At 40.1% G+C, this 13,828-nt stretch overlaps 1 protein-coding gene across 5 annotated transcripts in view; it reads right to left on the bottom strand.

The window, feature by feature from the left end:
• Positions 1–952: 952 nt before the first annotated feature.
• The window catches only part of PHEX (phosphate regulating endopeptidase X-linked), a 209,739-nt gene continuing 196,863 nt past the window's right edge, over positions 953–13,828 (bottom strand). For all 5 annotated transcript variants that reach the window (XM_035711932.2, XM_049107511.1, XM_035711933.2 and 2 more), the window contains 4 exons: positions 12,194–12,259; positions 11,089–11,193; positions 6,834–6,910; positions 953–4,299 (listed from right to left, as the gene is read on the bottom strand). In XM_035711932.2, the coding sequence (XP_035567825.1) occupies positions 4,197–4,299; positions 6,834–6,910; positions 11,089–11,193; positions 12,194–12,259 (351 nt within the window). In that variant the 3' untranslated portion in view covers positions 953–4,196. The remainder of the gene's footprint in view (positions 4,300–6,833; positions 6,911–11,088; positions 11,194–12,193; positions 12,260–13,828) is intronic.

The following is a 13,828-nucleotide window of genomic DNA, read 5'->3' as shown; positions in this document are numbered from 1 at the left end:
TTCTGTGGTATGCCTCTAGATCTGTCTGGACTCAGGCAAGACAGACAGGCTTGCATTGTCGTGCATCACTCATTGTCCAAAGGTCACTGGGGGATACAAAATCCCAGGCTGCTGCAGTTCTCTAAGTGTGCCTGGGGCAAAGAGGCTCCAGCAGCATGAGCGCAGCTATCCTAGAGAGCCATGGCCACTTAGAGAAGCACACAGAAGGTGAGGTTAGGGTGCTCAGGAAAGGGGACTAGCTGGGATTTGGACAGAGAGAGAGAGCACAGACAGCATCCACCATCCACCAAAGGAGAGTCGAGCAATTCCTTTTCTATGCACCAAACCATAACCCAATCTCCTTGATACCACCACACTTGCCACAAAGCAGGGTGATTCCAACAGTTTATGTATCTGTCTCCCACGTAAGACCAGACTGCTCACGGAGGCCCAGGGACAGCATATAATGTGCTTAAATACAGCTAGTTCCATGATATAATCGAAAAGGTGTTCAGTTATGCTGTGTTGATTGAGTGACTGACTATAAATGGACGAGGTTGTTAAAGAAAGGTGAGAGCGCACAGAGATTCTTTGGCCTGATACTAACTGTAATGCTCACTGTCACTTTTATAAGACCAGCCCTATTGTGGCTGATAATTCCTTCAGAAGCCTCCCTTTTCCTCAAGAGTAATATTCCTGCATAAGCAATAAACCACATCTGCTGACTCATATTCTGGAAGAAAATACAATGACCACCTCGCAAATCTCTCAGTGTCTACAAAGTCACTGCATTCAAATCCCACTTTCCTAAACCAAGGAACCAGGGGTGCGGTGCGTTGTGTACTTTTTGGACAAATAGCACTGTCTAAAACACAACTGAGCATGTTAACAGATACGATCGATTCTAATATTTTTTTTTAAAAGAGAGGAAACATACATACGTACGTACATAAAAATAAAAAGAGAAGAAACAAAATCTTCAACCTTTTATTGTCCTTAAAATGGTTATTCACATTGTTTCACAAGTAGGAGAAGAAAATATAATGACCGTTTAGATAGAAAACGCATCACGCAAGAACACCTTTCTTCAAACCAGTGGGGGCACTGCCACTGGTGATGACAATGTCGCCGCATGACACAATCATATTCTTCCCTCACTTAGTATGCAACTGCGACATTATGTTAAAAATATCAGAGATGAAGCCTATCAAATGCTAAGTGATTATAGAAATACCAAGAGAATAAATGTACTTAGACATGGGGTTGATCTAAGGGATGAAGGTTAATGCAGAGCTCAGCAGCCCAAAGAACAAAGACGCTGCCTTTCCTGATTCTGGGATACTTGACAAAGCAATTTCAAACCTCTCTCCACTTCTCTGGCATGAGCATCACCCGTGTGGTGAGCCATCATTCCTTGTTGCTTTCTAGCGATGCTCCAGGGCTAAAGAAGATAAAATTTATGTGCTATGCTTTAAGCTCCATTGAGGAAAGGCACTGAATAAACTTCAGGATAATTTACGAATCCCGAGGCTGCATTAGTCATGTCCAAGTCTGTCTCATAAAAGGGAAAAAATGGGAATAGGAGGCCAGTGCTGTGTGGTTGGTGAAAAGCTGAACAAACTTGGGGCAATGGTGATCAGCTCAAATAATAACACTTAATAGACCTAAAATCCTTGACTAATCTGGAGAATTTTCCAAAAAAACCTACTCCTTCCAACACCCAGACAAGAGTTCACTGGCGGAACATCTGGTATGTGAATCAGAGAAGTGTGTTATTGGCAGTCCTGGTCTGTGATCCAATACCCCATTTCCGTTTAATTTACCATAATTATTTTTGTAAGACTTTATGGCTCTGCTCCAGGGAATGTGCTGAGCAAGCGCTGCCCAAATCCTGTTTTCTCTCCAGCGGCATATTGAGGCCAGCTTCTCCCTACTTTTGTACCTCTCCTTCCACTGGCATTTCACCTTCTTCCCTCCACCACTTAATCAGCGACTGCTTCCTTTAGCCATCAGTGTGGAAGGAACATGAGTGTCATCTGAAATTTAAACATGAGATGTATTTGGAAATCCCAACCCCACCAGAAAATTGTTCTAGCTAGTAGCAATGATTTGGGCTTATTTTGTGTCGATAATGGCCATTGTATCTTATCTACAACTTTCAGGGTAACTGACTTCGGTCAAGTAAAGTTAATCAGGACAAGGTAGCCACATCATTCAGAAACTACAGGGCCCCAGCTGATCATCAACCAGCTGTCCTCAACCAACAACCGAGTGACTCCCATTTCCAGAGCCCTAATTAGATGCTTGTATCAAACACTTTCTCTGACCTGCAGGAATGTGTTTATTTGGAGTTTAGAAAGAGAAATCTAGAAGGAAAATGCCATTCAAATAAGCATAAGAAAGCGCAGCTGGTTTTGACTGTCCAAGTGCCAGGATAAAACAAGGAGTATCTTGTATGTCTCAACCAAATCAGGATGATTCTTTCAGAGAAAAAGCATGTACACTCCCAGCAGCTCAACCCTAATTCCACTTGCTTTTAAAAACACGAATGAAGGTTGCATTAAGCCTTTGTTTAAAAAAAGGAGGAAAACTGTAGCTGCCCTTTAAAAGTTTGCTCGTTTGGATAGGACGGAGTCCAGGGGAAAATCGCTCTCCTCTAAAGCAGTGTGACTGCTGTCTTCATGATGGGACCCCTGCATTTTTCTCCCTTTCAAAGTTCCCATGGTTACAAAGGACATGGCACACACTTACCTTTAACAAAATAAAATAAAAAAGGACAACAAATCACAGGGGTGCAAAACAGCCTCCTATGGTTAGTCTGCATTTGTCCTTTCACTTTTGAGATTTTCCTATCGGCCCACTTAACCCAAACCGCATATGTGATGAATAATGCAGAGGGAGGACAGCTATTTTAAGAAACTGGAAATGCCAGGTAACCACTTTCAGGCCATTACGATTTTATCCTACACACACACTAATGAGAGATGGAGGAGGTCACTTGAAAGCATAAAGTCCTGAGGATCAAAACCCTAGTCCTGCTCTTCCTTACAGACCCTTTACAAGGCTCGGACAGTGAAAATTATGTTTCTTTGGACTATGCAGGGAATTTTTAATTTAATCAATAGATTTGAAAATATCCTCAATCCAGAAATTTTTCAAAAAGCTTTTTTCCAAAGAGAAGTAGCATTAGCTGAGCCAAAACACAAGGGTACTTTGCATCCACCTCAACATGGTATTTGTTCCTTGGCGCTAAAGGGGAATGAAAGCCATACATCCCTAACGGAGAATTAGAATTTCACTTTCTCAATGCCCGCTTATTTCAGAAACAGAAGAATGCACATATATCAGGGTAATGAGACAAGTAAGAATTGAACTAAAGAAAAGTGTCTGGCAGACAGAATCACTGAGGCTTGGGAAGAAGAGATCAAATGGTGGAGATTTCATCTTCTAGGGTCCCTACCATTGCGTGACTAGAAGTTTTGACTCCTTCTGGCCTTAAAGACACATCCTTTTTCCTTTTTTCTACTTGATAAACAGAAACCCTTCCTCAAGGGCCCTTTTGGCCAGCTTTGTTCATGCTGACTTGAACAGGGCAATCAGCTACATCAGATACAAGCTGTGAGATGCACTTTCATCCCAACAGACTGCAAAACCAAAGGCAAAAAATTGTAAAACGAAACTCCAACACATTTCTAACTTAACTACCACAGAGTGAATAAACACTGGGAATGACGATCCATAAAACCTCGCATTGCGTTCTGCAGAGCGGTAAGGCCTACCAGGTACCCAGGAACACGTCTTCATCACCGACAGGTACAGATTTAATAGACTCAGTTTTGTTCTGGATACATTCTACTTAGGGCCCTTGCAAAGCTGTGGCTTAAAATGGTCTGTACCACTTCACTGTCTACACACTAAAAATGGACAAGAGAAACAATTCAGCAGATAATGTTCTAACAAAAGTAGCCTAGGGATTTATTTTTGTTGGTTTGGTTTTGTGAAGAAACATACTTGCTTGGTTCACTTCTTATATTCCATTTCTTAAGCCCTACCATTTGAGTATATTGTTTAAACCCAACCAACACCCAAATAATGGAAGATGCACTGAAAACAGGAGTCCTCGGAGGAATAGAGGCTGAAGGTAGTGGTGATGAGGGCTCAGTGTGGCCTCTACTGGCACCATACGGCTCTCTGGATGGCATAAACCAGCGGTCCGGCTACCAGAGTCGGCAGGAGTCCATGCCTCTGTTCATCGTGGAATTAGATGGACAGTTAAAGGCTTTCTGGAATTCTTCAAAGTTGCTAACTGCACCATTGACCCTGAAAAAGATAGGTCACAGCCCATGTCATTTAATTCTTCTATATCAACAGGTTCTGGATAAAACTGTAGCAGCCTATTGCTCACAGGGATGTTGCATTCATTTCATCTGTTTATAGGAGAGACAACTGAAGCCAAAAATGGAGAAGTAAATTTCCAAAGAAATTCACAGAGCTGAGATTAGAACCAGCCCTTCCTGAATGCCTGGCATTTGCTCTTATTAATCTTCCCTACACCCTCAAATTCCTATATACAGTAGGACTTACAATTCTTATAAGTCATGTATATGATTGCATAGTCTTGTAAATTTACAGATTCCTATAAAATGTAGGATTAACCAATATTTAGGCTTTCTCATTTTTTTTACTTTTTATGGAAGGTATGACTGATATAAGTGCACACACTTGAAATGTAAGGCTCATCAATTTCGTTCATGTGTATATATCCATGTTACCACCACCCAGATCAAGACATGGGATATTTCTAGCACCTAGAAGGCTCCACTGTGTGCCCTACGAGTAGGACCTCCAAGGATAACTACTAGTCTGACCTCCATTGCCAGAGATTAGTTTTGCCTGTTTTTGAACTTCATATGAATGGAATCACACAGTATAGTATGCACACTCTGTCGTTTCTGGCTTCTTTCACTCAATATTTTATGTTTGTAAGATTCATGCATGCTCTTGCTATCTTTATCTTTCAAGACCTCATTCGATCTACAAAAACACTTTTGCTTAATTCCTATTATGTTTAAAGATTCACATTTACCTAGAATTTGGTCCACACAACAAACTAATGAATGGTGTGTACTCGTTATTGATGAGTAATGCTTTACTGCAGTTAGTTCCAAATTCTGGTGTTCTTGCAAGTTCCCTGACTGCAGTAAAGACTGTGGATTCCTACTCAGCACTTTAATTGGCAGTGGTATTTCCATTGTGTGATTCCTACTGTACTCAAAATCTATAGTTACTGCAGACATCACTAACAAGCCAGCAAAAACTGCCCCCTCATCTATTTCTTATTCAACTGCATGTTCAAAGGTTTGACTAGAGACTCAGCATTCTTAGTTACTATTTCTTCCCTAATGACTTTGTCACCCATGGGCATTTGAAGGAATACACTGGCCTGTATTCAAACCTCTTGGGTTTTAGCTGGGATGTATGAGTAGGAATGCATATTTCATAGCGTGATTCACCCTGGGCAAATGTTAAAGAGAATTTAGCTGATAATTAGTTAAGTACATTCTGCAAATTATCAGCTAAAATCCAACATTCCAGGCAACTAGTCAGTAAGAGGAAATTAGTTTCTAAAATCTTATCTGTTATGTAATTAATCTACTGTGTGGTTTCATCTGCACCAGTCACTGGTGGGAGCATATCTGGGTCCATTAGAGACTGTCAGCACTTTTTTGACAGTTTAGCCCAGTGGGGGAGAATTTTCTAACACAGTGATTAGGTTTTTATGCTATTGGGTAATTTAGAGCCAGTATCTGAAGCATTTCTAAAGCAAGGTTTTAGGAATAAGATTTTTAAATATAGGAGAAATTTTAGATGATTTTCCTGCACTGTGCTGATGGATTCAATAAACATAAAGCTATCCAGATATAACATGTTCAAAGCAAAGAATCAATCAATAAAAATTATTACAGTTCTTGTATTTCCCATTATAATTCTCTCTGACCCCAACTGTAAAAAATCTCCCTCAAACTGTGCTAGGAACCTAGCACTGGGTAAGTATACTAACCTTAATTTTATTTTTACTTATTATTTTGTACATTCTGACAATTACATAAGATTGTAATTCATAATCCTTTTCCCTTCACATGAAGTAACTGTTGCAAAAAATGATTCAAACTAAAGGCTAAAACACAGTTTTGACTTCAGATACGAATTCTAATAGCTAAATATCACCATACATCCTCTTTTGTGTTCAGAGCTATTCAGAAAGCAGTACTCATTCATGTCTGCCAGTTGGCTGCATGAAAGAACAAGAGGCATTAAATAGGATATTCTATAACACAAAATAAACCAGAGCTCTATGTGTTTTAAGGCACAGTATGTGAGCTCTCATCCTTGTCTAAGGAAAGAGACAATTTTGGCCTCCACACTAAAAGTAGGTGTTTGGATAAATCAAATATTTCAGTTTACTGAGCACCCATGGACTGGTGCCTTTCAAAAACTGGAAGATAATAAATGCGAATTAATACTAAAGCTATCATTTGGATTCTAAACTACCTTTGGAGTCTTATACTATCTCATGGATCCCTTGAGATAACACTGGACTAGAGGTATGCATGAATGTCTACTGCAGAAATTTTTTTGAGAGAATTCTGACTAAACTAGCTTCCTACTAATGAAAGAAAAGATGCTCTGTTTCTGTTTGGCCAGATACTTCTGTCTGCAAAATGGAGATATCGCTGTTCACAATACAGGCTTTTGTTCAGATCTCCTATCTAGTATAGCACTGGGATGGCTGAGTCGGGGAGGAGGTGGGAGATGCATAGGTAAAAATTAGGGTCACCATTCTGCCCATTTACCTAAACTGCGGGGGGCTGTGAGCACCAATTTGGATTTGTTCTCGGGCAGCTTCTGGTCTGTAGGAATTGCACCTCACCTAGAAGAGAAAAGCATCCCAATAATTATGTTTCCTTTTCAGTTACACACTTTCTACCACTTTAACTGCTGCAAATTATATCGAAGAGTAATTTTAGACTCAGTGGATGACAAACAGTTTTGGTAGATCAGATAAAACCTTCATCAGTAGCAACATCTATTATTCTAATCCCCAGGGTAGAAGGTTTTATTGTTGTGCATAATTCCACAATTTGAGTAAATCAGGAAGGTTTCCAGGCAAATTTCTTTAATCTAGAGAATAGTGTATATGCCCAGGAATCAGACAATGTATTAACCCAAATGATATAATGCTTGGAATATATTGCCCTTATCAAAGTCAATCATACTCACTCGAACAGGAAAAACCGAATTGAGGATAGTCATGAGAAGTTAGTATTCTGCAACCTAAGTGCCTTGTTTGCCTCACCCTAAGAAGTGATAGATGGCACATTCTTGTGGAAGTTTTAAAAACCTAGCAGAAGTTTCAGTGTCTTAAGAACAATCTAAGATGCCACAGGAAGGTCCACTGGACATTTCCTTATCTCACTTTCCTCCTCTGATGGTGAACATGTAAACACGTGCTGAGATAAAGGCTCCAGCACCCAAGTCCTTGAGAAATAACCACGAGTGGAGCTCCACCGTCAACTGGTCAGACAGGGAGCAGAACCACAAAAGAAATTGTCCGTGTATTGTTTGTTCCTGCCCTGGAACTGACTTAATCCTGACTTAAAATGTGTCTGGAAACATGACATAGTCTTGAAATGCGAAAAGAACTAGGAGACACGAGATGATGGGGGGAATTCCAAGTGCAGGAGAACATGGAAGGAAAGACCTATCTGAGGGCAGCCTGGGTGGCTCAGTGATTTAGCGCCGCCTTCAGCCCAGGGTATGATCCTGGAGTCCCGGGATCGAGTCCCGCGTCAAGCTCCCTGCATGGGGCCTGCTTCTCCCTCTGCCTGTGTCTCTGCCTCTCTCTCTCCCTCTCTCTCTCTCTCTCATAAATAAATAAAATCTTTTAAAAAAACAAAGACCTATCTGAGAGAGAAGAAAAAGCAAGGCATTCAGTGTGGCTGGACTGTGGGGTGCGTAATGGGCAGCAATGGCAGACCAGCGGGGAGAGAGGATGGTGCCAGAGTTCTGAAGCCTTGAGCAACAAGCTAAAGAACTTAAACTATATTTAAACATGCTGTTTGAGCAAGAAAATGATAAAATCCTGTTTTTAAAAGAATCATCTGGCAGGGGTGCATAGAGGAAATAAGAGGCTAGTTTGAAGAGTATTTATGGGGCCTCAGGAAGGTTCTCAATGAGTGGCCACTAAATAGATATAAACAGGAATGGAGAGAAGTAGGATAAGGAGAATATTCTGAGGGAAAAAATTAACAGGTCATGGAAACTATGGGGACATACAAAGCAGAAAAGGTGATATAATGCTACTGCTTTTGATGAAGATAAACCATCGAAGTGGGACTGTGAAGATGCTTTTGTAATGTGATTCCTTCATTTCCTCAGAAGCTAGTAGCCAAGATGAAGTTGTTTCTGGCATTTGTTATTACCTCGTTTTTCTTGTGTTATTTCTTCTTATATTCCTACGTGATTATAAAGTATTGTTATAGTACTGTCTTTGCTTCATAAATCATTTAAGAGACTTCTGAAAACACACTCTGGTTATGACTATTTTCTTAGTATCTTCTCAGGAGGGAAAATAACTTTACTCCCTATAGGCAGACTTATTCCAATGACCAAAAGACTGAAAATCCCCTTCTTCTGTCTGTAGGAAAACCTTCAAGATAAATTTCTCATTAGTAACATAAAATAGATTTCCATTTTTTCCCAAATCTCTTTGTTTTAAAATAAATCAGATATGCTTAGGAATTTTATTTGAAGACATTTCAAAAACTATGAAGGTAATGTTGCTACCAGTTAGTCTACTTTACTAAAGTACAAAAAGATTTTGTGGACTAGGATATAACTAAGATGAGCTTTGATTAAGTAAAAAACAACGGACATTGTACTTTGTCCTCTAAATCAAGGGTCAGCAAACTTTTTCTGTCAAAGGGCACACATTAAGTATTTTAGGCTTTGCAGATCAGAAGGTCTCTGTGTCAACTACTCAATTCTGCCCGTAGCACAAAACTGGCCACCTGTAACACAAAGGAAAGAGCATGGCTTTTTTCCAATAAAATAGTTTTTTACAAAAATGGACAGGAGACCATATTTGGCCCATGGGTCTTGGTTTGCCAACCCCTGCTCTAGAAAATTCTAACTATATTATGTTTGTTTGTTTGTTTGTTTGAGTTATCTGGCCCGGTACTGACCGCCTCCCCCCAAAAGTCTCCTTAACTGAAACTGTTCCTTAGTCTTATCCTTTTGAAGCAATTCATCTAAAAATGTCAAGTGTCTTCAGTGTACCCAGCCTCTCTGCTGGATGCTATGGAGATACATAAGAAATATAAGGATCCAGAAGATGAGCTATGGAGATAAGAGTCCTCAACATTTTTAGAATAATCAAGGACTCAACTGCATAGTAATGAAGAGAAGTGAAAAGGAGTTGGAGATTCAAAAAAGAGAGAGAAAGAAAGAACCTGAGTCCTTGGGGAAGTTTGTGGAAAATGTGGAGGAGGGGGAACTTGAGATGGAGCCTGAAAGACAGATAGGATTAAATAATCTGAGGGGGAGGAGTATGAAGGAGGTCACATTATACAAGGAAAATCAAAAGCAAAGCCCCAGGATAGTAATAGGCATAACACTGCAGGGTGGACGTGAGGACACCTGCCTGGCTAAGGGCGAGTCTGGTAGAACTGCAGCAACTCAGAGCTGGTTGCATAGACTCGGATAAGACTGGACGGAACTATGAGAGCCAGCTGCACATGTTTGGCCTCGATGTGATAGGCACTTGGGAGTCACTGCAGTTCCCTCAGCAGGTCAGTTATGAAATAAGAGTGGTATTTCAGGGGCATGTAAGACAGTGGTGGAAAGATGCCAAAGTCAGAAAAACATGCCCTCAGGCTGTTGGGATAATACAGAGTAGAAGAGATTTAAGAGCTAGTCTACAGACAATTAAGGGAATGAGGAAGAAGAGAAGATGAATTTAAAGAGAGGTTAAAAGGATGAAACACCTAGCTTTGGGAACCCATGTCATAAAAATAAGGATAAACAAATGAAGTAAGACCAAAGAATCTAGATATTCTAACCAGGAAGACCCAAAGACCAGGGATGTGTTGACAGCAACAGGAAAACTAAAAAAGAAGGTCATTTTGGTGACTCCAGTTTCACTGATGTCATGTTGATAAATCATTGATTTAGTGTTGTCATATCAGCTTTAAAAAAGAAAAGATCTCAGAAAGGTGAGAATCCTTTAGCCAGACTCAACCAAAGATATGGGAAGGAATCAACTTATCGAGGAGCCAATGCAAAGACTGAGCAAAGGAAGGTTGTGCTGGTAACAACCATGGTCTTATAGATACACCTTTGCCCGCTATGAAGCCATGCATTAGAACCTTCTTTGAACCATCCCTGGCTGCTTTGAAAATGAGGCCTTCACATTGGTGACATAAGCCAGTGCAATAACCAATAGCAACAAAGAATTAGCACTTGCCTCATTAGCCAGAGACTTGAGCTCAGAATTATATCTTTTTGAGTATACATCCTTTTTCAATTTCTGCTCAGAAAACCCATTAAACTCACAAAAGGGTGATACAATTCTCCTTGCTTTTGTTGTTTTCATCTTTCACAGTCTTCACATACTCATTTGGCCATGAAAAACACAGCCTTTAGGGCCCCCCCCCAGGTTGAAAGTGGTGGGATAGTATTTTGCAAAATAAAGGTGAAAAACAGCAAAAGGCAAGGCCATGAGAGCCAAAGAACAAATTGCTAGAAATGGTTATAAAGTGTAATACATACTTTAAGAAGTCAGCATAAATTAAAGAAATATCAAGTGGGTTATGGTAGGGCTTGTAACCCACTTGATAAACAACATCAATAAACCCTGACTTAATCAGTTAATTAATTATGTTCCATAGAACATTAAGAAGGTGAAAAGTATCCTCAAGATAAGCAGCAAGATAAAATTTTAGCTACAATCAAAGTTATACCACTAACCTTCTGTTCTAAACCTTTGACCATGGGAGCAAGCCAAAGTCCCACATTTCATCTCTGATGCCCCTTCATTGGTTTACTCACATGAGCATAACTCAGGAAGAAGAGCTGGTTGTTGTTGAAGATGATGCCCGGTAGGAGAGGCTCCTCAACTCCCTGCCTCTTGTCATTTATCCATTTCCGGTAAGCCTGGTGAGAGAAGCAGAAGGGATGATCCTCTGCAATGATTGTTTTCCTCTTTTCTCACCCAGAGCAGAGATCCTAAATACATCCTCCACCATGTATAAAATGCATCCTGTCACGTTTTCCTTTAACAAAACCAACCCCTGGAAATGCAAATCAATGTTGTGTTGCTTAACAGTGAGGCAGGTTCACCTGCAAAAAGATTTTTACACTCAATAGATACAAAAGCAGCTGGGCCAAAGCATTCACACGTTAAACTACCCCCCCCAAAAAAGCTGTTTGTTTTCTAACACAATAGCAAGAACTATGGAAATAAATTTTGGGGTCAATATATTGGGGCCAATTTTTTATTTTTCCAAATAAAAGGGAGAACTATCATCTTCAATCACCATCATTTTATGAAATGTGTGTTAACCAGAATACAGAAGGAGGTAACCTCAGAACAACAGCCTGGTCTTTACATTAAATGCATTTACCTTTATGAAAATCTGTCCACATCATCCTCATTTCTTGTTTAACCAAGGACCAGAGGATGATGAAAACTTTACTATGGACTCTTACCTGGCCCGCTATATGAGAACCACCTGCCTCTGGCCACAATTGAGAAGTTTGGTATTTTAAGAGAAAATTGCAAGGGCTATCGAGACAGAGTACTCCAGGAAAACTCATATGAACGTAGCCCCAAGGAGATTTCTGTAGCATGCTTTGATATTACTGTGAATGCATCTACTGGAAACTATCCTTTAAATACATGATTCTTAACAACAAATATTATTCTTTAAGGTGACTTTATACCCCAAAAAGAGAAAAAAGAAAAAAATGCAGCTCTATTCATATAATACAGTATGACAGAGTCAATGTGAAAATATAATTCTATTTACAGAAATTCACAGAATTGACAGAAATCTAACTCCTCAAGAATATGTCTGCAGTGTAAATTGAGGTGCACCCACATGGCATTCTATAGTTTAATTTTAAAAATCACAGCAAATGCTGCAGTGCATACCCTAAAAGCTTCCCGTAGACCTCCATTATCAGCAATATTTTCTCCCAGGGTCCGCTTCCCCTTCACCTAACAAGAAGAAAAAGAAAGAGTGTTTTTCAGCCAACTATCATTCAGCAAGAGACATAAATATGATAGCAAGAAAAAGTGCCATATTTTAAAGAGAAAATTACATTCAATAAATCACAGGTAGTCATAATATATTGTGAGATGGCAAACGAACTCCAGCAAGGTGCTCCTGAATATAATAATTTCTATTTTATTATGCTACGCATTTCTTTCTCACCCACCTCTGTATTCTCACCAATTTAGCCAGCTCCAATAAAATGTTAACAATATTCTGAGTGACGCTGGTTTAATGGAGAAAAAGTAGAAATGTCAATACACAGATTACTTTCTCTGATTAATTCATATAATTTGAGTATTCTTTTCAGTGTGCTTGTATTTCCAGACATTTACCATCCACACAGGAACAAAACTTCACCAACCATCAACATTTTACCTTCAGCAACTTCCATAAAAAATTAAAAGGAGGATAGTTCTCATGGGAGACAAAAATCAGACAGAAGTAGCACAGGCCACAAGGTCAAGGTCTGCAATGTGTAGGATAACCAGCCAAGCATGGTGAAGAAATTCCTCTAAACACCTAAAGATTGTTTCTGAAATCCCTAAATAGGCTGGGACAAAAAATACTCCAAACCAATATAGCCCACAAGCCAGAATCAACCTGCTACTTGTTTTAATACAGGATATAGAGTGAAACTGGACTTTACATTTTTCAATGGCTGGGGTGGGGGGATCAAAAGAAGGGAAATATTTTGTGGTATATGGAAATCACATGAAATTCAAATTCGGTGTCCATAATTCAAGTTTGAGGGCAATACAGCCATGCCCGTTCATGTACATATTGTCTGTGGCTGCTCTCTTGCTACAGCAGCAGAGCTGAGGAGTTGCCACAAAGACCTATGGCCCACAAAACCGAAACTCCATATAGTCTGGCCCTCTGAAGACAAAGTTTGTCAATCCCTACATAAGAGGCAGAATAATGCCCACCCCTCAAACCTATCAAAGATATCCTAAATTCCTAGATGTCCTAAATTCCTGGAACCCATGGAAAGGTTATCTTATGTGGCAAAGGAATTCTTAAAATATGATTAAGTAAAGGACCCTGAGACTTTAGCCTGCCTTATCCAGGTGGGTCCAATGTAACTAGAAAGGTCCACGTAAATAGAGGAAAAGGAGGTCAAGAGAGGGTGTCAGAGTGATGCAATGTGAGCTGTGACCAGCCATTGCTGGCTCTGAAGAAAGAAGGGGCCATGAGCCAAGGCATGTGGCCAGCCTCTAAAAGCTAGGGATAGCAACAAAATAGATTCTCCCCTAGAGCAGCTAGTAAAAAAAAAAGCAGCTCTGCTTACACCTTGACTTTAGCCCATTGAGACCTGAGTGCGACACACAGAACTGTATAAATCAGTGTTTGTGGGACACCTGGGTAGCTCAGCGGTTGAACGTCTGTCTTTGGCTCAGGTCATGATCCTGGGGTCCTGAGATTGAGTGCCACGCCAGGTTCCCCGCAGGGAGCCTGCCTCTCTCTCTCTCTCTCTCTCTCTCTCTCTCTCTCATGAATAAATAAATAAAATC

Source organism: Canis lupus, chromosome X (assembly GCF_003254725.2).
Source record: "Canis lupus dingo isolate Sandy chromosome X, ASM325472v2, whole genome shotgun sequence".
Taxonomy (NCBI): Eukaryota; Metazoa; Chordata; class Mammalia; order Carnivora; family Canidae; genus Canis; species Canis lupus.
The sequence above is the reverse complement of the archived record's forward strand: the minus strand, read 5'-3'. Positions and strand labels throughout refer to the sequence as shown.